The 23,151-nt window shown below is 40.6% G+C and overlaps 3 protein-coding genes across 3 annotated transcripts; all 3 read left to right on the top strand.

Moving 5' to 3' along the window:
- Positions 1-122: 122 nt before the first annotated feature.
- LOC128720712 (cationic amino acid transporter 4) lies at positions 123-2,968 on the top strand. The gene is made up of 3 exons (XM_053814405.1): positions 123-264; positions 970-2,484; positions 2,571-2,968. The coding sequence occupies exons 1-3, from the start codon at positions 123-125 to the stop codon at positions 2,966-2,968; spliced, it is 2,055 nt and encodes a 684-aa protein (XP_053670380.1).
- A 2,266-nt stretch (positions 2,969-5,234) lies between these two features.
- LOC128732178 (ORM1-like protein) lies at positions 5,235-6,240 on the top strand. Its single transcript, XM_053825348.1, has 3 exons — positions 5,235-5,453; positions 5,514-5,665; positions 5,736-6,240. The coding sequence occupies exons 1-3, from the start codon at positions 5,283-5,285 to the stop codon at positions 5,869-5,871; spliced, it is 459 nt and encodes a 152-aa protein (XP_053681323.1). The 5' UTR covers positions 5,235-5,282; the 3' UTR covers positions 5,872-6,240.
- An 8,514-nt stretch (positions 6,241-14,754) lies between these two features.
- LOC128720187 (transcriptional activator protein Pur-alpha) lies at positions 14,755-22,746 on the top strand. The gene has a single exon (XM_053813841.1). The coding sequence runs from the start codon at positions 14,755-14,757 to the stop codon at positions 15,607-15,609; it is 855 nt and encodes a 284-aa protein (XP_053669816.1). The 3' UTR covers positions 15,610-22,746.
- Positions 22,747-23,151: the final 405 nt, after the last annotated feature.

The raw sequence follows: 23,151 nt of genomic DNA, 5'->3' as shown, positions 1-23,151 counted from the left end.
TCGTGAACATAAAGCAATCTTCCACCTGTTTATTCCATATGGCAGGATTTTACGTCGCAACCGGATACGTGCGTCGCGTGTACCGTCGCCTTTAAATCGCAATTAGATATCGTGGCTTCACGATGCCTAGCGCCAGGAGAATGATTCTGGGGCACGTCATGTCCGGGCTGTGCACGAAGATGAACCGGACCAAACAGCTTCCGGCGGACCTGATGGAAACTCCACTTAATCGGTGTTTGAACACCTTCGATATAACACTTCTAGGTGAGCCTCATACGAACTCCTTTTGCTTTATTTTTTCCATTGCATTATAACGCCCGATAGGTCCTAGCCGTACATTTAGACATAACACACGCAAACGCATCTAGCTGTTCATTCGTAGGAGACAAACAGAAAAAAAACAACAAAGTAAACAGGTGGTAGTTGTCCTGTTTGTTTACGTTACTTTTTCTGTTCCTTTTCTCGTAAAATTGCCCAACATAAGGACCACTTGGTATCTTCTTGGTACGATAGCGGTTATGCGATGCACAACTAAACCATCTGTTTGCAAAATTGAATGACCTCGCCCTAAACAATAAGCATTAACAAACATCATATTTTAAAATGACCCACAAGGTCACTTGTGCGTGGTATTACTTATTTACTCACTTCTTAGGTATTAATTTTGCAAAACAACACGCGATACCCCTTTCGTAATAGCTCATTTCAAACCATATGGTAGCTGCAGATTTTTCAAGGACGTTTTGTTGGCAATACATGCTTTTTCGTTTCTTGCCATTTTTCTCGTTCAATTTAATTTATCGTTCCGTTTTTCTACTTCATTAGTATATAATTCCATCGATTAACCTGGTTAACGTAAGCGATACCACTAATTGTCGTGCACGATTTTTTTGTATAATTTTCTCCCAGCTGTAAGACGTTTGGAATCATGCTAAAATGCTAACAATCCAATCCTTTTCTTTTCTCCAGGTATCGGTCATATGGTTGGTGCCGGCATTTACGTGCTTACGGGAACAGTCGCCAGAGAGATGGCTGGTCCTGCGATCGTCCTGTCGTTCATCCTGGCTGGTCTGGTGTCACTGCTAGCGGCTCTCTGCTATGCGGAATTTGGAACACGCGTACCCAAGGCAGGATCCGCGTACGTCTACACGTACGTTTCGATCGGTGAATTTTGGGCCTTCGTCATCGGCTGGAACATCATACTGGAGCACATGCTTGGGGCTGCGTCGGTAGCACGCGCCTGGAGCGGTTACGTTGACTCCATGCTCGGGAACATCGTCGCCAACCTCACGATGGAAATCACGGGCGAGATGCACGAACAGTTGCTGGCCAAATATCCTGATTTTCTGGCGTTTTTCGTATGTCTGAGCTACGCGGTGGCCCTTGCAGCCGGCGTGAAGGCTACGGCCATGATAAACAGCATCCTTACGACGGTTAACGTGGCCGTGATGGGCCTGGTAGTAGTGTTGGGATTTTGGTACGCATCTCCGGACAACTGGTCCTTGCCGGAGCAAGGTTTCATGCCGTACGGGTTTGGTGGCGTGCTGGCAGGGGCCGCAACCTGTTTCTACGCCTTCGTAGGCTTCGACAGTATCGCCACGTCTGGGGAGGAAGCGAAAAATCCCAGCGTATCGATTCCACTGGCCACGATCCTATCGCTGTGCGTGGTAACCGTCGGATACGTGCTCGTTAGTGCGGCGTTAACACTAATGATACCCTACAACGAAATCAATCCAGCTGCCGCTCTTCCGGATGCCTTTGGCATGCGAGGCATCAAATGGGCCAAGTATGCTATCTCGACTGGGGCCATTTGCGGCATGACGACAACGTTGCTAGGATCACTTTTCGCATTGCCTCGCTGTCTATACGCCATGGCAAGCGATGGGTTGCTGTTCTCGTGTTTCGGGAAGGTAAACACGAAGACGCAAGTACCTTTGCTGAATCTCGCGCTTTCCGGCATCTGCAGTGCTTTGCTGGCGCTACTGTTCGACCTAGAGAAGCTGGTGGAGTTCATGTCCATCGGGACGCTGCTGGCTTACACTATCGTTTCGGCCAGCGTGATAGTACTTCGCTATCGGCCCATTTCTGTAGAGGAAACCGTCCATCTGGCTCCCGACACACCCGGTACGGATGAAGAAGACGGAGGACCAGCACTTCCCGGTATCGGAAATGTGACAGGAGCAACCGGAGCTACCGGAGGCGGCATTGATTCGTCGTCCCAATCCAGCACGATCGATCCCTCCTCACCGACAAGCGAAATGATTGAGATCGCTCTGGCTGGCCGATTGCGGCCTCAATTTCGCTGGCTTGAACCGGTGCTGGGACGCTGCGAACCGGGTGTGGCCTGTTCCGGTGCAGTGCTGATGTTTTGTGTGCTCAGCGTGGCGGTTTGCTTTCAGCTTGAGAGCTCCTGGGACGAGCTGTACAACGGAACGTGGTGGGCTTTGGGATTGTACGGGTTTCTGCTGTTCTGTTTAGTTGCCTGTAAGTAGCTATTGTCCTTTAATTGTATCATAAATTCCCTACTTCTAACGCTGTACAACTTATAATTGTGGTCCCTTTCCTTGCAGGTGTCGTCGTTATATCTGCTCATCATCAAAACACCCGCGGGTTACAGTTTAAGGTTCCGTTCGTGCCGTACATTCCGGCGCTGAGTATTTTCTGCAACATCGAGCTGATGGTACACCTGAGCTTCTTGACATGGTTACGGTTCTTCATTTGGCTGTCGCTCGGTATGCTAGTGTACTTCCTGTACGGTATCCACAACAGCAAGGAAGGCGAGCTCGGCACCTCCTACTCTATGCTGATGTCCACAAACGAAGCCATCCGCGGCTGGGGCTCCACCAACACGGCGCTCGGGGGCGGATCGAAGGTAACCGTAACAAAAATAATAAAGGGGCGCATTAGTCGAAAGACGGCCGGCGATCGGCAAGCGATTGTGGATGATGACGACGATGAAGATTCTTAAACGGGTGAGATGAGTGGTCCTTTCTCGATTTATTTTCACGTGTACACGAATTTATAATCTTCATACTATTTTTAAGATTCTTAATTAGTCACTTTTTTGTGATCTATGGAAAAGAGGCTGCTTTGTTATTCGAAGCCTATGCAAATTTTAGTATCCTTTCAAATCAATATTTTTTGTAAGAGGTATTCAACCATGTTACCGAATACGGTCCAATGGCAGTCACATTGTCAAACGTAAGGATATCAGATACAAAAAAATCCATAATTGCACATTCGTTAACATTTTTATGAAGCTATTTACCAAAGAATATGTCGCCAGGATCGCCACAAGTGGAACACTACTTTATGCGTGTTCGTGTACAATGCAGGGCTTCATTTAGCGTAATCTTTTGTACATCTCTTCTCCGGGCTAATGCTCCGTTAAGTGGCCCCACAAACAACAGTGTACACAGTAACTTATATCTATGAAATAGGTAGTCCTGTTTCTACGCACAGTATTAGATATTATGCTGCTAACAAATGCCTTAGAACAATGTATGTGTCTGCATAAAGTAAGAGTTGTTTCGGTTACATCGTCTATTGTCTGTTCAATTAAATTGGCAAATGAGTTTGGTTACCGGCTATACTATATCGTATTGAGTTGTGATATGTAGATCGTATAGATGCTATTTTGAAAAAGAAAACCGCGAGTCATAGAGAAGTTAGATTAAAGGAAATGCCTAACGAATTTCTCCAAGGTACTAGAATTTTACTATACACACACACACACTGTTATTTTCTACATGTTGAGAAACATAGCACAAAACAATTTCAAACAATACTTCCAGTATTTTTTTAGGAGAATAGGTTTTTATAGCCTAGTTGTACACGAAATGTATCAACCACCGACTTAAACTCTAGCCACTAAAGGGACTGCATGAGAAAACTTTTAAAACGGGTAATTTAAGCCACATCCATCCTTTATTTCCTTTTCTATCGTCGTCGTGCTGCTGTGCAACAAGAAAAAACCGCACCATCAAGAAAAGGCTTTCGATGGGCGCCTTCTCGTTTTCCGTTATGCAATGAACTGTAGAAGATGCACTATCTTACAATTACTGGAATTGTTCTGGCAAATGGATAGTGAATCAAGCCGTAATCGGCCTCATGTATATTATACGAACAAAACCCGTAGTAGAAAAAAAATTGCACAGTCAATAAAGAGTACATATTCATATTATGAAACTAAATAAAATGAAAAGAAGAATGTAAGCGGTAAGAAAACTCACCAACCGTTGCATTAAGATAAATATCCACCTCCGGTACTTGTTACAGATACTTATAAAATAACAGGATAATAGTATAAAATGCTATATTCGATCCTCAGCCTGTGGCAGGAACATATTATACAGAACAAAATCCAAATTCATAGTACATACTAATAATGTTGAATACATAAAAGCACAGCAAGGAGCGGCAAGCATCATTTGGCTCACAAAATACACTAGATCAATTAGTAGCAGCGACTACGGCGTGTATCCGATAAGATCTATAAAGAGTTTTACCTAAACGCCCATTGATTGCGACTTATATAAGAATTATACATGCTTTACAAGTTGTAAGCTAACAACAAAAATATGGATCAAATATGAACTAAATAATCACAAAATACATCAATAAGAACAATAAATATACACGTATGGATGAATTTGACTATTTTTTGACATGATTATCAGTTGATATGTTCAACCAAGCTCACCCGGCATAAGGCGTATTCCCACGTTTGGGAGGAAATGCTCAGCAACCACGGAATATGAACGAATACTTGGAATACCATTACCATTACAAATTACATTTGAATTAAAGAACTAAAAACTATTACATACTACAATTTAATCCTAAGGATGCTACGGTCTGGCGATCTCAGCAATAAATTTAAAAAAGAGATATATACTACATACACCCTCCAAAGAACATGCCATTTTGAATTACAGTTTATAACAAAAATTTAATTTGTTAATATATAAATTAATAGATACATGTTTGACATTTCCACTAATTTTTTATATTTTAAATATGTTCTGAAATGGTTCCTGAACTTTTAAAAATACAACTATTTGCAATCATTCTACAGAAAACTAAACTTCTAAATGAAAAGGCGGAGACATCCGTCTCGGCATGTAAGTATTCGGCCAACGCGTTTAAACAATCTCAGCATGAACCTAGTTATTGATATTCCTTATCAATTACCAATCAAAATAAACAAACTAACGCAAATGTCAGCTATTTGTTGCGCGTGAAGAAAAGGTATTCGTGCTAGGTTGAACGTATACAAAAAAATGATTGCCGGTGGTCACGGCGACCCTAATCCGAACTCCTCCTGGCTTGATTCCCGTGGCCTTTGGCTCGCGTACGTGTTAGGGATCACCACCTTCCACATCATTCTGTTGGCAATACCATTCGTGCAAATTCCCCTCGCCTGGACGATTACGAACATTTCGCATAATCTGGTACCGTCTGGATATAGATATTGAGCTTATCCAGTACTAAGTGTTATTTACTATTTATAGGCACACATTTATTTTCTCCATTGTATCAAGGGCGCACCTTGGATGAGTATCGATGCAGGTGAGAACCGTAAATATACCCATTGGGAACAGATCAACTATGGGGAGCAGTTTACGACGACGAGAAAATTTCTCACAGCGGCTCCGATCATTCTGTAAGATTTGTATATTAAGCCCATTATGTATTTGATCATGGTCACTTTTCATTCGATATATCTTTTGCAGCTTTTTACTAACTTGCCTGTACACCCGCAACGACATTGACCACTTTATAATCAATTTTATCTCGCTGGTAGTGGTTCTCGTTCCAAAACTTCCCCAGTTCCACGGCGTACGGTTGTTTGGTATCAACAAATACTAAATAGTACGTCATCAAACACATAACGTTACCAACCGAAGTAATGTGGATTTATTATCTACTCGTTAACTGGTGCTCATTTTCGATGCAAAATTGTCAGGGCAGCTATTGACGAATAATCGAATTTATTTCGAATAGCTCTAAGATCTTCAAGATTGACTTGCATTGACGTGTTTATTCTCGTTTTTTAGAAACATAAATCATGATAATGTAGCGGGTTAAAAGATATACCAAAATTAATTTTTGAGAGTACTACTCGTGCGCATAAGTGATACAATCAAGATTGATGTAAATGAACTCTTTTTTATAACTAAAAAAACACCTTATTATTAGCTGTGTATCTTGTACAATAATAAATGTGACTGTTGTCTCACTAATAATAAATTAGTTTCAGTTCAATTTTAAATTATTTGATTGATTTATTGGTTTTTAAATTAATTTAAATTATTTGAATTAAGATGTATTGATATTTAATTACCTATGTACGATATTGCGCTTTATTCCTTTGAATGGTATTTTTCGAAACTTCTACCGATAAAAAAACTTGGCAGTATATGATACTGTAAGAACTACTATTGTATTAACGACTACGGTCCAATTGCGTAAACTCAATTCAAGAAACAAAATATAATCCCTTATCTTAAACAAAAATCAAGGTTTTCAAAGGATAATCCGTATCCTCAACAAACGATATAGAATCGGCTATCGCCGGATCGGGGAATCGCCGTCGAATAATGATACTAAATTTGAATGATCAATTCCTACCATAAAAACACCATAGTGCTTCTTTGTTCGCTCTTTCCATGATGTATAGTATACAACAGCTAAGTTACACTGGTTTTACTTCTACCTATCTCTCCAACTCTCTTTCTTTCTCTTTCTCTATCTCTCTCTTTCTCTTTTTCTCGTTCTCTTTCCGCTGGCTGATGTTAATCTATTAGCTGTAGCGAGTCTTACATATGGTCGAATTAGTAGTAGGAAATTCAGAGTAAGGTCAGTTCTCGAAAAAGTGCTGGTTTTTGATACAAATCATAAATCCAGTCTTTACATTATAGTCAGCATGGAAGTACCATCCGTATGATTCCTCAAGCATAGTTACTAGCAAGTTACCCTTTGTAGAGCTAAAAGGGCTAACAACGCCATCTAGTATCCTCTCCAAAAAGTTTTGTAATGACATTGACCAGAGCAACATTGTGCGTCAAAGTTCGTTGACCTTATTCGTTTGGCTTGGCTCCTGCAGCAGGGGTTGTGTAGGACGATGGAAGGTGACGAAATAAGGGCATTGTGCTGTTTCACCCATCCCTGGCCCAGGATTATGGGTGGTGCGCACGCCCGCAATCCCGCCATACTCGCAGAGGTGGCAGTCCATCGGTGGAAAGTAACGAGACAACGTGCGAAGGCCCTCGATGGCTCGGAAAAGCCGTCTTGGAAAAGCTCACACGCAAGTCACCGCAACTCAATGTGGTTCGCGCGGAGAGATTTCGATGGTGCGTGGCTTTGAGTTGGGAGAGAATTCAGGAGAGAATGAGGGAAAGGCAGCGAAGTAACTGCTTGTTGTGGTAGGCAGAAATCGACTGAACAACAGCACGGACAGGAGACTTGGCAGACGAGTTTTGGCGCGGGATGGACGTTTATCTTTGCTCCAGCCACACCAGCCAGACAGGCAAGCGGATACGAAGGATCGAAGATGGCTGTGGGGTAAAACGGGCATGTTAAAAGTAAAAAAAAATAAAGCGAGACGCTTGATCTTTCTCGCTGTCGGCGTCGAAGCCGTACGCATGAAGGCAATCACATCGTGGCCGATAATTTTGTACTCGCAATCGTACGTACCCATTACAAAATGGCGGATATCGGTTACTTTTTTTTGGTCGTTAGATGTACTTGCATGATTGAGCTCCATGCTGGTTGTTGATTTTGAATGAAGATGGAATTTTGACGGTTGCAAATGGCTGGTTTAGAATAGAGTTTTCATAATACTCATTTAGCACGAATGTTCCAAATCTTTCAAGGCTGTTTACAAGGCTTTTCCATACTGTTAACAACCTTAAATATGACAAAGATGTTATGTTGTATTGAAATATTGCTGAAATATTCAACATGATAATTTATACTTGTAAGGATGATGAAATTTCAGCCAATTCTGTCTTTAATTGTACTTGTCAGTGTCTATCCGGCAAATATTTCGTTAGAAATGATTTTTTTCGATACGTATTGAAGCATGGTCGAAAAAGTACGGATACAAAATTTGACGATAAAAAGCTTGTGAGTGCAGTGCTCATGATTAGAAAATTGTGTTGAATTTCAAAACGTTCACGAAATGAGCAGTGTGTGTATGTAGAGACTACGGTGCACACGCGTTCGTTTGTTTTTCCTCGTTACATCGAACACGCGAAGGGTTTTTGGCTGAGGCACTTTTCCGCCAACAGAACTCGTGTGGGCCATTCGGGCCGCGTTCGCTTCTCCACTACAACATTTTCAATTCGCTCTGATGCAACGCTCGGATGTCGGGATACGCAACGACAAAATGCCCGTCCTCGCAAAGGCCTAATACCGCAACAAGAGCACGAAGCGAACGAAGCAGAGAGTCCACCATACTCTCGACCACGGGCTGCTCTCAGTCGATCGGTCAGTTGGCAACGGCACGGTGTACTAGTTAAGTGTGCTAGTCGAGCAGTGTGACTATAAGGGTGAAGAAAATTGTGTGCAATCGAAGGAGGCTGACGAATTGGCCCTTCACTGCCATCACCGGGACAAGTGGCGTCCAGCAGCAGGCAGCATCTGGAATCGACTGTCTCTAGCGGTTTCGGGTCTACGAGCGGCTGGAAAATAGTCTGCCACCTCACCTCGCTGGTGGAGGCGCCAGGTGTGCGTGTGCAACGATGCGGGCCCTACGGTCGGACCATCAGCATAATGTACGTCAGAGTGTAAAGTAGATGTTCTTAGCATGTCTTGCAACGGTAGCTTTTAAGCAACTCCAAAGTCTGGGAACAACGAGCCCCCTGAAACGAATTGGGATTGTCGCCTGGTGGAGGTCGTTGGGCCAGGGGTGTCAAAAATTGTGTGTGTGCAATTCGCGTCTTGGAACCTTGCGTTAAGCCTGACAAGGCCCCCAAGCTGGATTACCCGAGTGCAGATGGCTAGTGGAGTTTACGTTTTCGTCGGTATTTCCGTGAGCGGTAGATTTTGTTTGCCCGTGGTTTGAGTTATGAAATTGTTTGGCAAGAAAAAGTTGCTTCCCTTTGCAACCTTCTTTCTTTCGGTGCTAAAATTTTCCTTCGTTCATCGTCTGCTCACTATTTTTCTCGCTCTCGGTGTTAATTTTCTTCGCTCAGCGCAGAAGCTAAATTTTCTCTCGCCATCTCTCGATCACTTGAGGGATTTTCATTCTCCGTCACACGACACGGTACACGAGTGCGCTACAAGGCAAGGATAAAGACTTTACGTGTGACGTTTGCCATATGATGAGCATGTGTATTTTTTTATCCACGCGAAAGCATTGGCATGCAGTTCGAGTGAATATGTGAAATGGAAAGGGCTTAAGAGGAACCTTTACCAATGTTGGACGTGAGAAACTTATCGGTGTGGTGCCAAGCAGCAGCAGAGGTGCGTTCAGAACTACCAACTGTGATTTGAACGATTGATCCATGCTAATTCATCAACATGCTTGCCTTTGACAAAGCCCGTATAAAAAGCGAAAGCTCTCTGTACTGCATTATGCCTCAACTGGGCAGAAACACCCTAAATCGTGACAAACCCGATCAAAATGTGTTGGAATGTGTATCGATTTAATTGCGATAGGCGCATAGGCAAGTTGCATATTCTATGTTGCTGGCTTGGTACGTTTGACCCATTATCTGCATACCAGACATAAATGGGTGTATTGCTTTTAGTGATAAGATTAAGCTTTAGAAGGATATTTTTCTGACGATGCATGCTCCATACTGACACTCGTGACATTGAATGTATAATTAAAATCAGTATCATATCGATTTTTCGCTTGAGGCAATGTTATTGCATTCCAATTTTTGCATGGTTGATTGTACATATCACTCCCTGCAGTATTGGTAATTTGTTAAACAAAAGTATTCTCTACCACGTTGAACAGAAGAGCGGAAGTAAGAAAAAGTATGAGCAATGCAGAGTCTCGAGCTAAAGCTGCGTATGTTCTATAAACTCATAATTAAATGCTAAGATTCTTTCCCAAAGTCACAAGGACAATGGCATTTTTGGACGTTAACCCTAAGATCGTCAACCTTACTACAGATCATCTGACGTTATTTTTCGTGCCACATTGACTGTTGGATGGAGGCTCCTGGTGTCTTGTAGAAAACCATGTGTTCCATCGTATTACAATATTTGTTTTACCCCAGTACAGTGTTGGTACTATATTAATCGAAATTTTCGTTAATCTGACATTTTAATATCCTTCATAATGGGAGAAAATTTTGACTTTTTTCTCTAGGTGATGGTGGAACTAAAGAAAGAGAGTTACTGTTTTGTGTTTGTGCTTCAGAGGAGAGTACGAAAAACTCATCACACAATATGATTTCGTTTAATTTTCTGCACATACCATCACATAACATATGGCTTTCTAAGCCTTGTTTAAAAGAGAGAAAGCGAGAGAGTAAAAGAGAAAAAGAAAAGTTAGAGAGAGAGAGAGAGAGAGAGAGAGAGAGAGAGAGAGAGAACAAATGTCTTCGCTACATGTCTGGCTTATTTTTGCTGTTAATAGATACTCAGTTAATTTAAAAATATTATTGATAATGTCGATTCACAGCTCATAGCCATGAATTCAAGCATTAAATCTTAAAAACAATTAGGGAAGGTGGGCCTTACCTACTGCAGTTCGTTCTTTATCGCGTCGAGTTTCATCGCTTGACCGCGTAAGATGTTCCTTATTTCCTCAACAATAAGATATACGAGCCGTTGAGTTTGTCAAACAATAAGTACTAAGAATTGTTCATGTCCTTATAGTTGCGTTCATATGGACGACACTTAAACGCAACCAAGAAATATACCAGATAGTGAGTGTTGAAGAGTACGAGTAAATGGCTCTTAGTATCAGTTATGTTCGTTTCCTAGCGCTCTCTTCAGCCGACAGTCGCAACTTTCATTGATTGAATTGTACCAACAATCAAAAGAGTACGTAATGGAAATTCTAACATTTTTAAATATTTTTCTTAATCCCGTTAAAAGTAATTGCATCTTTGATTTATACATAAGTTTATGAAAATCTTGCATTGAGCGCCATTATTGAGCGACATAATTGAGCGTTTTTATTTAATTATCTATTTATTTAAACTTAGTGTATTTGTCAACTCTCATGTGATTGAAACTTTCGTTTATTTATCTATCAGGATAAATTACTACAAAAAAGGTGGTCAATTCCATATTTGATGGAATATTTTATCATAAAATTGACAATTGAAAGAATCTAACATACTAAATGATATTCTCGATTTTATTATATAGAGCCAGGCTATATTTGTGTAATATACGAAGGACTATTTGAAACCAAAATGCAAAAATGTCTCAGAAATTAATAATAACCAGAGAGTTGAGAGCAGTTCTAACATTTCACCAAAAGAACGATGTCTAATAATCTAACGGTTTTGAATTTGAAATCCTTTTGACGTAACACATCTGACATTGTAGTGTCAAGATGCTAGAAGGAAAATATATGTTTATGTGCGCGCGCGCAATTGTTTTGAAAGGTATGTACTGCTGGCTAACAAAGAATTTTGGAACATTTTTAACGAAAAAACGATTAATTACCATTATTTTTGTTGTCGATTATAAGATGGAGTATTAGTATGTTTAGCAAATTATCAGTGTAAGTGCGTATGCGTCCTATTTTATATGAGAATGTTATGTTGCTGGTTGTGGCTGTGCTGGAATTTCATTATTGGTTTGTTGCAGCTTTTCAGCATCTAAATTGCAACTGCTTTGTCACTTGCATCGAAACTAATAGGATCATTGCGATCAAGATCCGAAGTCCAATAGTTATGTGATTCGATGATGAAGAACGCTTCATTAGGAAAGCCTATTAAATATTCACAATAGATGTTGCTGTATAAATTCCGAGAAGAGAACTAGTTAAACTAATTCTTCTTCACTCAAGCAGAACATGTTTGTAGACGCATTTCAGATACCCAATGTGTTTTGTGATGTATGTTGAAATATTATAACCTTCAATTAAGGATACTTTTTATTATTTTTACTCTTATTTTTGGCATATATATTATGCCCATGTGTTTTGCTTTAAAAGTTGATTTTTCTAGGCGATAATCAGAATATAACTAATTACAAGCAGTAATAAAGAACAGATGTGTTTCTAAAACTGATGTGTAAGCGATTTGGTGCATACGCATTTCGATGGTATATTCGTAAAATTTTAATATTTTGATCAAATTGCAGGTGAACAACGTTGGTAAGAAAACATCAGCCTCAGCGTAAAAAGCCGTGGCGTAGACAGTCGTGGGTTGACGGGTGGCTGCGGCTGGAGTATCGTACGTATGGTGCTGGAACAGTGAGTTGGTCTTCTGGATTGCCGCCGGATCCGAGAAGAGCAAACGGAGGGCACCGTGGTGGAAGCCGTCGGCAGGAACTTTTCAGCTGATCGCGACGAACGGTATGTGATCCACCGCAATGTAGTATAACTGTAGGCTGGGATATCCCAAGAAAAGTCAACAGAATAAGGAGTGTATTTGCGAAGTAACTAGAATATAAAAGGATGCTTTATTTGGGGACATATTTTCCAATGAAAAACATACAAGTTTGGCATCAAAAATGTACCAGTGGTGTGGTGGTTGTGTAGCAAGCTGGCAAATAAGCAAAAGAGAGACCTCATCATAGCAAAGTGGTAAAAGTGCTCGCGTGAGATCAAATGACAACCAAAGAGAATGGGAGAGAGAGAGAAGAGAATTTGAAGAGCGCCGTGTGCGTGTGGCAGTAGCGCCAGTATAGGATTGTGTGCAGCAGCGGTCAATAAAAAAAATTGTGCGGTGCTCTGTGCGCGGTTGGCGAAAAAAACCTTTGCTCGCGGAGAACAACGATCGCTGTGTCGCGAGCCTCGTCATCTTTACAGCGTTTGACAGCGGAGCGACGGTAATTAGTTTGGGTTGCCTTTGGCAAAGACGTGTATATCATTGTCGCGACCCGAACCTCTGCCAGAGGATCATCCCGTTGGCCGGCAATTGACCGCGATGATGGTGTGTAAATTTTCCTTAGCGGTGAATATCTTTTCCCAGCTGTGCAATGGTACCTAGATGAAAATGCTTCGAGCGATTAGATACAATTCAATATCAAAGGGCATTGTTTCGTCATATTAGCATCACCATTCAACAGCACTGGGCCAGTTGTTTAGATTCTCCGTGGCCCAGCTGGTAGAAGTTTGTATGTAGACCCTGTTACATCGTCGGCATCGTTGACGGAGGAATTTGCTGACTATTATATTTGGATCCTTTCGAACAGTGCCTGTAGTTTGCGAATGTATTTGACTGCAGTGCGTGTGAAGGCCTTTCGTCAAGAGTTCAACATTCAATGAAGGTTTACATAGAAAAAGTGCCTGCATTATGATATTGAAGTGTCGCTACAAACAGGAAAGACACATCATCATCATCATCATCATCACAATCGGACTAGGTAGGAATGAACCGATACGAAAAAACGGAGATTGAACTCCGATATACCAAAATTGCTGATGGTGACTGTGAATGAAGAGTAGTGTTGCAAAAAGGCAACATAAAGCAAACTAAACTCTCGTCGCAGGTGGTTGTCAACTAATCTTTGGTTGGCGGTACGGTATACATTGGAACGTAGGTTGAGTGTCGAGAAGGATCGAAGTTCAGGATTGTTTGTTTATTGAATTCAACTTATGCCCTGAGGCATTTTTCTTGTTTAAATTATTGCAAAACGAATACGTTATTCACAACCAAACAGTAGTTACTAATTATGTGTTTTGTACCTTTTTTTCTTTTTTCATGACCTACGCTGATTATTGCCATGGCTATTTGGCTGAACATATTTCAACAATACCAATCGGGATAAAACTGGCATCCATTGAATCTGACTGAACCAAAACGAAATCGATCCGCATAAATCATCAATTTCATCAACTTTTTCGATCGAATCGTAAAAATACTTCACGGCGCTGCGATGGACCAATGATTTCTCACCAACGTTCCTGTGGATCCAACAAAATTGTTTTAGGATTCCTTTAAAACGTTCGAGCATTAGTAGTGCATCGAAAAGGAGCATAAACAACATTGGGCCGGTTTATGCGCCATTTAAATGGTGCAGTGTCACATCTATATTCCAGATGATCGTCATTCATCCACTAGATAGCATTGCAAGCGGAGTGTGTTGCTTTGCAGATTGAAGAGACGGCAAATGTAACATTAATTACCAACAGGGCGCTGCTGGTGACGCAGGTAATAGAGGAGCAGGAGTGGAGAAGGTTTGGTAGATGTAAATCGGACAGGGAGGCACACGCTGGTGGTGACGACCGGTAGAGAAGAAGATATCGAGCGGAAACGTAGGAAGCAGTGGTTGGTTCAAGCGCTCCTACATACACGCACAAGACGTTGCGAGGTATTTGCAAGTCAAGTCAAACACAACGATCACTAGCACAGGCACTAGCTTTTGAGGAAATTTTCCACATCTAGCCTGGGCCGTATATGCAAGAGAGTACTTGTTCGCAGCAGTAGCAGGCGGGCGAGTGCATAGAGCAGCGCTGGTAACGGCGTGCAAGCAGTAGTAGTACTAGCAAACTACTACTAGCATACAGGGGCCTTATCCCTGTAACTTTTCTTGTTTTCCTGGTTCAACGCGGCTTAGAAAATAAACTTTAATCTGACTCTCGGTTGGTTCGGTGGCACCTCGGAAATGTCCGACACTGGTAGTGGACACGACGGAGGCGCCCAAAAGGACTATTCACAAAAAATGGACGGAGGAGGAGTGCTCGGTGGAGGTGGTGGAGGCAGCGGTGGCGATTTCGATTCGGGCCAGCAAAGCCAGCAGACGGAGCAGGAGCTGGCGACGAAAATGCTCCAAATCCAGTCAAAACGCTTCTATCTGGATGTGAAGCAGAACCGACGTGGCCGGTTCATCAAGGTGGCAGAGATCGGAGCGGACGGTCGGCGCAGTCAAATCTTCCTGGCGCTGTCGACCGCAGCCGAGTTTCGGGACCATCTTTCGACGTTCAGCGATTACTACGCTTCGCTCGGGCCACCAAACCCGGATAATGTGCCCGAAGATGGCAAGCTGAAGTCGGAGATGATGATCAAGGACAACCGGCGGTACTATTTGGACCTGAAGGAGAACGTGCGGGGCCGGTTTCTGCGCGTCTCGCAGACGATTACGCGCGGTGGACCGCGCTCGCAGATCGCAATCCCAGCTCAGGGCATGATTGAATTCCGCGATGCGCTGACCGACTTGCTCGAAGAGTTCGGCACCAACGATGGCGGTTACAAGGGCGAATTGCCCGAAGGGCGTCATATGAGGGTTGACAACAAGAACTTCTACTTCGACATCGGCCAGAACAGTCGGGGTATTTATATGCGGGTGTCGGAGGTGAAGAGCAACTTCCGCACGGCGATCACGGTGCCGGAAAAGTGCTGGTCACGGTTCCGCGACATCCTCACCGACTACTGTGACAAAATGAAGAAAACGTCCGAATCTACCACATCTTCAATCACTGCCGATAATACTTTACAGAAGCAAACATCAAATAATATGTAAAATTTCGAGTAGAACTGCAAAAAAGAACAAGAAGCAACAGCAAGAAACAGCAAAAAACCAACAGCAACCGCAAAAAACAACAAATCATAGCAAAAACCACGATTTATTGCGAAAATTATTGCGAACAGGGGCGTAATATAATAATGATAAATAAATAATAATAATTATAATTATAATAAAGATACAAAATAGAGCAAACAGCGAAGGGCACACCATTCACAGACGGGTTGCAAATCGATGTCAAAGCATGCAGCTATGCTATGCAGAGGAAATGCTGTGAAAAGAGGAAAGAGAAACTTATAAAACAAAATAAATACCAGTTGGTTATACAGATAGAGAGAGATAACGAAGAAATGGCGTTAAAATCTAGGAAAAACGAATTGGTTGGTTTGTAGTTGGAAGCTAAATGGATCAGTGGTGATGGCTAATGCAAACATGATAATAGCAGGACGGCAAACGGCAGCAAAATTACTAGCAAAACTCACATTACAAGAAAGTAAAACAGACAAACTATATAGTAGGAAGGCAGATGATGAATGAAGTTGTAGATGCGGCTAGGAGCAATAGAAATACGGTTTAGATGAAACAACATTTTTCATCCTTTTCTTTCGTTTCCTTGTTCTTAGAGATTTTAGTAAGGTTGTTTATTTTTCCTACCTGTTACATTGTTTAGTTTTTTATTTCGCTTACGGCTCATGTTATCTACGCTGTGTAGGAAATCTAGAATAGGAGGGGGATGCTAGCAAGCTACTCTCCGGCGTGAAAGCATGCAGGAGAAAGGCGGATGGTGGATTGGCTTCACTTCACTGTGCCTCATCGCCTTTGAAATCTTTTATCGGTTCCCTATTCCGTTCTCGTGGTTTAGGTAAGACTCCTCTCTCATTTCTGGTTATATTATTAAACAAATCTCGGTAATGAATGGCAACAGTGGTTGAAGAGGATTTTTCTGTAAAAAAAAACAAAAACAAAATCGTTCAATCAAATAAATAAGTAATCAGTTTTAAAACAGCCCCAGCCAGAAATGAAAAAGAAAGATACAAAGCGTATGTCCGTGAAAAATCCTTGAAAAGTTAGCATCAGTTCGAATGATACGCGCCACAGAATGAAAAAAAATGAGTAACTTAAGGAAGTCGCTCGGCAAAATAAAAGCCCACTAACTAATAAGAAACTAATTGAAAGCTCAGATCAAATCTGAATATATGGATACGTTGACAGCAAGTGAAAACAGAACTGTTCAGAAAGTTAAAATAAAATGTTGTGTACTGCTAGTTTCATTTTTGTATTTGTTTCTGTTGTTACAGCAAATGAAGGGTACTTGGTTTGGAAGAGGAATGAATTATTCAAAGCAGATACAGAAAAGAAAAGGTAAATCTTGAAACAGTTAACGCACACCCATGGAAAAAAGGTATAGGTTTTTTTTTGTTTTAACAATACAAAGCAAATGATTGGAGTTGATACCGTTAATTTATCAAAAGCATTTGACAGAATCGAGCAGGAAGGGATTATTGCGATTCTTGCATGCGGTGAAGCTGTAGTGAAGCCTAAAAGAAAACGAACTGTGTTTTGTTGTGGAGCAGGAATGCATTCTGTGTTGTGTTGAAAGAGAGTCTCGACGTAAAGCATAAACACAGCAAAATGTCCTGCAACCCTAAAGCACCACTGTACTTAGGTGTCGGTGTTGCACTTTACGTGATGGTTAATGGTATGGGATATAAATTTATCGATTGATTTTACTGATGATTGGACTAAAAACATCCTACACTTTAAAAAGTATACCAACTCGATGGCAGCGGGCTAAACGCAACCTATTTCTGAGTTCAACCATCAGGTACAAAGAGAAATTATTACTGGTGTGGTTCTACAAGCAAACCTTATGGAAAATGCAAATTATAACGAAGTCAATATATATTACTGTTAAATGTTACATGAAGAGGAAAAGAAACAACATTATATTTGAAACACGTCTTTGGAAGATACAGAAGAGGGTTGGTACGATGCTGTACGATTGGGACAAAGAACAACAAAACAGTTTAGTTCGAACGTATTTCAGCAGAAAGGAATGAATATTCCAAATCACATTTCATTTTCAACTATTGGAGAAGCACGTGCTTGTTGTACTCGTGCGAAGGAAATAGGAGAAAACATGCATAAAAGTATCTATCATCGATGCTGTCGAAATGGTAGTAGTGTAGAAACAATCCTTGTGTTACGTGGGAGCAGTACGTTTTAAATATGTTGCTATTAGTTTCCAAATGATAAAATTATAACATTGTTGGGAAAACTGCATTGCTTTGGACATATGCCAATGGACATACTTACGGCGCATGGGTTACAATTTAATTGCAGTAAAACCAGAACTTAAGGCTATGTTAAGGAAAAGCATACATCGGCTTTCTCAGTAGTGTTAGAAGCGGTATTTAAGCAAAATTACGACACTTTCTAAGAGTAAACACAAAGCTGTGGTGGAGCGAAATGTTAGCAAGCTTTTAAAAATATTTACTTGCGCGGATGAACAGTTAAATAAGTACAAATTTTTGTTATTGTAGGTACAATTGTGTAATTATCCTGTCTCGTTGATCTTCTAATTTTTCGGACGGTACACACCCGACACAACCAAACTCGATTCGTTTTGTTTTGCTCTATCAGTATCTAATCAAATAATTTTTGGTCCCTAACGTGTGTGGGTGTGTGTGTGTGTGTCTGTGGTAAGTGAATTCTATTTTTACGAAAGGGAGAACCAAATGACAAAAAAAAACAGTTCACGATAAAATGCAGAAAGTGATAGAAAACGATCTATTTCGAAACAAATAATGGAATATTGACAAAAAATGCAATAACAAATAAATCAGCATGAATAAAGTGGAAAGTAATGCAAAAATGCAGATCTAAATGAAGTAACAAATAAGAAAACTGACTACTACCAACTATCTATTATGAAATATTGTCAAATTTTAAATTCTGTTGTTTCTTTTCAAGTCTATTTTAGCGAATAAAGAGAAAAAGAATAACTAAAAGTAAAATTACGATATAAAACCCGTGGGTTGAAAAACAGGTGGCGTGGAAGTGTATTTAGATCGAACGATTTTTTTTCAATGATTCGAGCAGTGTGCAGCGAAAGGGTTATGCAAACGTGCAGATCGGTACCGAAAACCAATGAACAGCATAACAGAAGGTCAATCGAAACGAGATGGTATGCCGTAAAAAAACGTATTGTGAGACGAGTAGAAAAAAACACAAAAGAACACAAAAAAAGAAGTAATGAAAATAATATTAAGAGATACTACCATAGGTTATAGAGTAAGGCATTTAATAAGAACAAAAAGAACCCGCAACGTTGATGAAATGCGATCGAATTGAGCGCGTTTGAAGTAAAACACAGAACGAATAAATCGCAAAATATGCTTTCAGTTTCAACACTTTTGCGCGAACCTGTAAGCATACATAGACACACACACACATACAGATACACACCGAATACATTCTCAGTCACACACACACATACATACACGGACACACGTATAAAAGGTTTACAATAATGGTTCGTTTTCCGGCCGATTGCTCCCGCGGAAAATGGGTAAGCAGTAATACTAATGCCTCCATGACTAAATAGTACGGTTTTTTCGAATTTATACGACACTACCTTATCGCATAGTGCGATTTTTAAGCGATCACAAAGAATTATGCACTCGAACAGCGGAAAAAAAACAACAGTACGGGAAATAGTTCGTTCGGATCGATACACGCTGGATTCGCGCGAGCAGTTGTAAATTACAAAAAGAAAAACATATATAAAGGAAACCGCGAGAAACTGACTTGAAAAGATTCACGTGCAAGTTTTCGATTGAGATAAATGTGTTCAATTCAGTTAGATGAATCCGGTGTCATGATTCCAACATAATAGGGATCTTCTTTCGAGTGTGATTTTTTTCGTTAGCCTTCCTGCGTGCTGAATATGTTTGGCAATGGCTCGAACGGTTGGAGCGATGGGGCTCGTAGAATACGACACACTGCTACTTTACATTACCACTCCATCCCCAATAGGAGTGCGGTATTCAGCTAATAGCGCAATGCCCGAACCTCCAAAGAAATTCCTTTTTAACCGTGGAACGGCACCTGGTTCCTGACGAATTCAAAATGTGATCAAATGGTATGAAAGGAGGCATCCTGATTGATAAGCGTATGATACAAAAAGAAAACCACAGGCATAGTAGAGGCTACCTTTTCGACTGTAGGAATTAGGAGTGAATAATCGACTTCCTTTCTGTCTGGGCTCCGAACGTGATAGCATGCACTAGCTTCTATTCAATCCCCGGTGTGCGATTTATCGGTGAAGAAAAAAGAGGGTAGCGTTACCAAAAACAATCCGATGATAAATATTTTCCGTTCTTCTATCGTCCCGTTGTTTAACAGCGAGTGAGAGTTTCCTAGAAACTCCGCATCCTACATAGTAGCTTTAATTAACGAGAAAAGGGTATATTGTAGCGAAAATGGTCATAGACACAGTGAGAACAATGAAACAGCGAAACACAAACGTGATCAATCCTGGTGCACATGGCACAATCTCTAGACCATACAAAATCAGAGACGGATATAAATAGGGAAAAGGCTAAACCGACGACAACCGGAGATCAAATCTCCATCCGGGAAAGACAGCAAATGGCTTATGGGGGTGGTGTGATAGTCGATACAACCGTGACTTACACCTAAACCAGCACCCCCGGGTTTGGTTTGCTGCATATCTATGAAACATAAAGGCGTGAGCGCAGCAAGCAAAGAAAGGACTCCTATCGTGTAGATGATATGATACGTAAAACTAAGAACGACCAACATGAGCAAAAATCATCATGGAACACACATGCACGCAAGAAACAAATTCGGCCCAAATATGGCGCAGACCGAGGGAAGAAGATTTAAAAGTAGTAGAAAGCAAATAAAAAGAACCGTATGTAAGGTAATATAAGAAATAATGATCATGTTAAGCTAGGAGCTGAAAGAAATAGATGAAAAAGTATAATCATACGAAGGAGACAAGTAAGCAGGAAACAAAATACAGTAGAACGATTTTGCCCAGCAGTAGTAGCAGTGAACATGTACGAACAATATAAATGGTTTGGCACCCGTTTACGGCGCATCGGAAGGATGTGCAAGTTTAGAAAATGCAGAAACTAAACAAACAAAAAACCACACATGCACGCACTGTTCAGAGCATGCATGCACAGCCGGCCATGCGAAGGAAGAAGGAAGAGTGGAGGCCGATATTTCAATGTTAACTTTTCATGTGCGTCTTATTTCGACATACGGTTCTATTGATTTTGTTCATACGTTTTCATTTGCATCTGTTGCAACTTACAGAACATTGCAACTCACCGCAGTTGAATTACTTTTACTTCGCATTTACCATTTGAACGACAAACAAATTAAGTAACGCAGCTAAACAAACTAAATGCGAAGAGAAAGTGAAGAAAGGATAAGGCAATAGAACTTCATCGTACGCAAGTTAATACACATGAGCAAGAGAAGGGGAATAGAACAATATGATTAAAGCAAGAAATAGTGCTACGAAACGACACATCAAGGCAGAGGCAAGCAACATAACCAAGCAACATAGTAATAAAACCATTGCAAGGCAAAGGCAAATGAAACAAACAAGTAATATAGCAAAATATAAAGAGATAGAAGCAGTGCAGAGAAAAGAAGCGTCGTGCTAGGGAGGTGACTAAAGTTACAAAGAAACAATTAAGGATGCAAGCAACAAAACCAACAAACAAGCAAACAAAGAACAAAAGTAATACTTACATACAAATAAACAAACACAAAATGAAAGAAAGTATATTTTTAGATGACGAAGAAATAACGGGTTAACCTTCATTTTCGTATTTTGCTGAAATACCATTCATTATTCAAAGCCACTCGTTGATGGACTAACGAAAAAATAATACAATGTGCAAATAGCTCGAAATGTATAAGAACCGTAAGTAACGTGCAGCTACGGTATGCATCACGATTAGTTATCAAAAAAAAAATAGTACTAAACTTAGCCAAGCATTCTTGAATGCGATATATTCTCGAAGCGATGAAAAGGATAACTTGAACGTTAGTAACATATTCATACAGAGCATGAAACCCCGGTAAAGCTGTTAATTTGAAAAGAAAATGAATCAAATACGAAGTATTGCAACTTTGAAATGTGACAAAAATTATGGTTCGATAGTGTTATATGCATACTAACTTTTCCTCCCACATAATGGACATCTGTTTAACGCTGCTAGGTTTCTATTTTTTCACAGAATACAAATCGTTCGGGGGAAGAAAAAGGAAGAATGATGCAAACCCTAATTCAGATTTCGCTTTCGTTTCAGAGTTGTAAGAATAGGTTTTAAAATTTTCCGCGTCAATTGCTTAGTCTTCATTTCCGTCAAAGCAAACCCAACCAAGCATGAACTAAATGTTGTGTATGTGTGCATGTTTGATAAGCGATCACAAGGGATGTCTGGAAGAATACACACTGACGAAGAGATTTTTTATAGCACCGCCCAACTAAAATGCAAATGAACCACCAGAACAATCGCGATCAGAGCCACAGAGGTGCAAATTTCAAACTGATGGGTCGCTAAGCGAACGAGAATGATGTAGCAAACTATGCATGAAAGTAAAATCTTAGAAAATTGTCAAACATCTTTGAAAAGCCGAAGTGAACATGGAAAAATAAGAGAAAACGAAAAATTAAAGCAAATCAAACACACACGCATTGGCAAATTGTTTAGGAAAGATAAGAGAGATTAGCGATGCATCTGCAGAAGAGCAACCAATAAAGAAGAGAAAAACATATGAGGATACAAGAAACACTCAAGCAAGAGAATACCAGCCACACCAACCAACAAGCGGGAGAAAACGTGAAAATAAGATGCGCGTAAAAAATAGCGACAGGAAAAAAAAGTGATTGGGAAATGAAAAAAAATTATAAGAACAAAACTGCACTAGTGTTGTAATGGATTAAGGAATAAAAAAGTCGACAGCTTAAAGGTGTTTTGATTATTTGATTCAGGTGTTACAATGTTAGTAGGAAATATACTAATAAATGTGATTACAAACCAATAAAAAGGAACAAAAAAATAAAGACAAACAAACGAAAACCAACCAATCAAAGCACGCGTTGACGGTGTAATACCGGGTATTCTGCTCGGTTCAGTTTATTCTGGATTTGCACTTGCTATATTTCGAATTTTGTTTAGCGGCAAGAAACGAGTTTTCAGCTGGCTTGGCAACTGTTTTCGCTTACCTTCGAACAGATCGAATTCGTGTCTTCGGATACGCACCATAGATACACAGGTATGTAAAGATCTGTTCGTTTATTCGTTTTGCGTCCTTTCACTCAGCCAGGTGGCTTCTTTGACCGTTGCGAAGTATACCACGGAGTGAAGGTGGCGCGATTTGTTTTCTTATTCTCTCTTATCGCGAGGACACACAGCTCTAGCAGATTTTTTTACAAAGATCGTATACTATTGATTCTACTGTTTTCTATTCACTATCGAATAACCATAT

This window comes from Anopheles nili, chromosome 2, assembly GCF_943737925.1.
Source record: "Anopheles nili chromosome 2, idAnoNiliSN_F5_01, whole genome shotgun sequence".
In the NCBI taxonomy this organism is placed as follows: domain Eukaryota; kingdom Metazoa; phylum Arthropoda; class Insecta; order Diptera; family Culicidae; genus Anopheles; species Anopheles nili.
The sequence above is the reverse complement of the archived record's forward strand: the minus strand, read 5'-3'. Positions and strand labels throughout refer to the sequence as shown.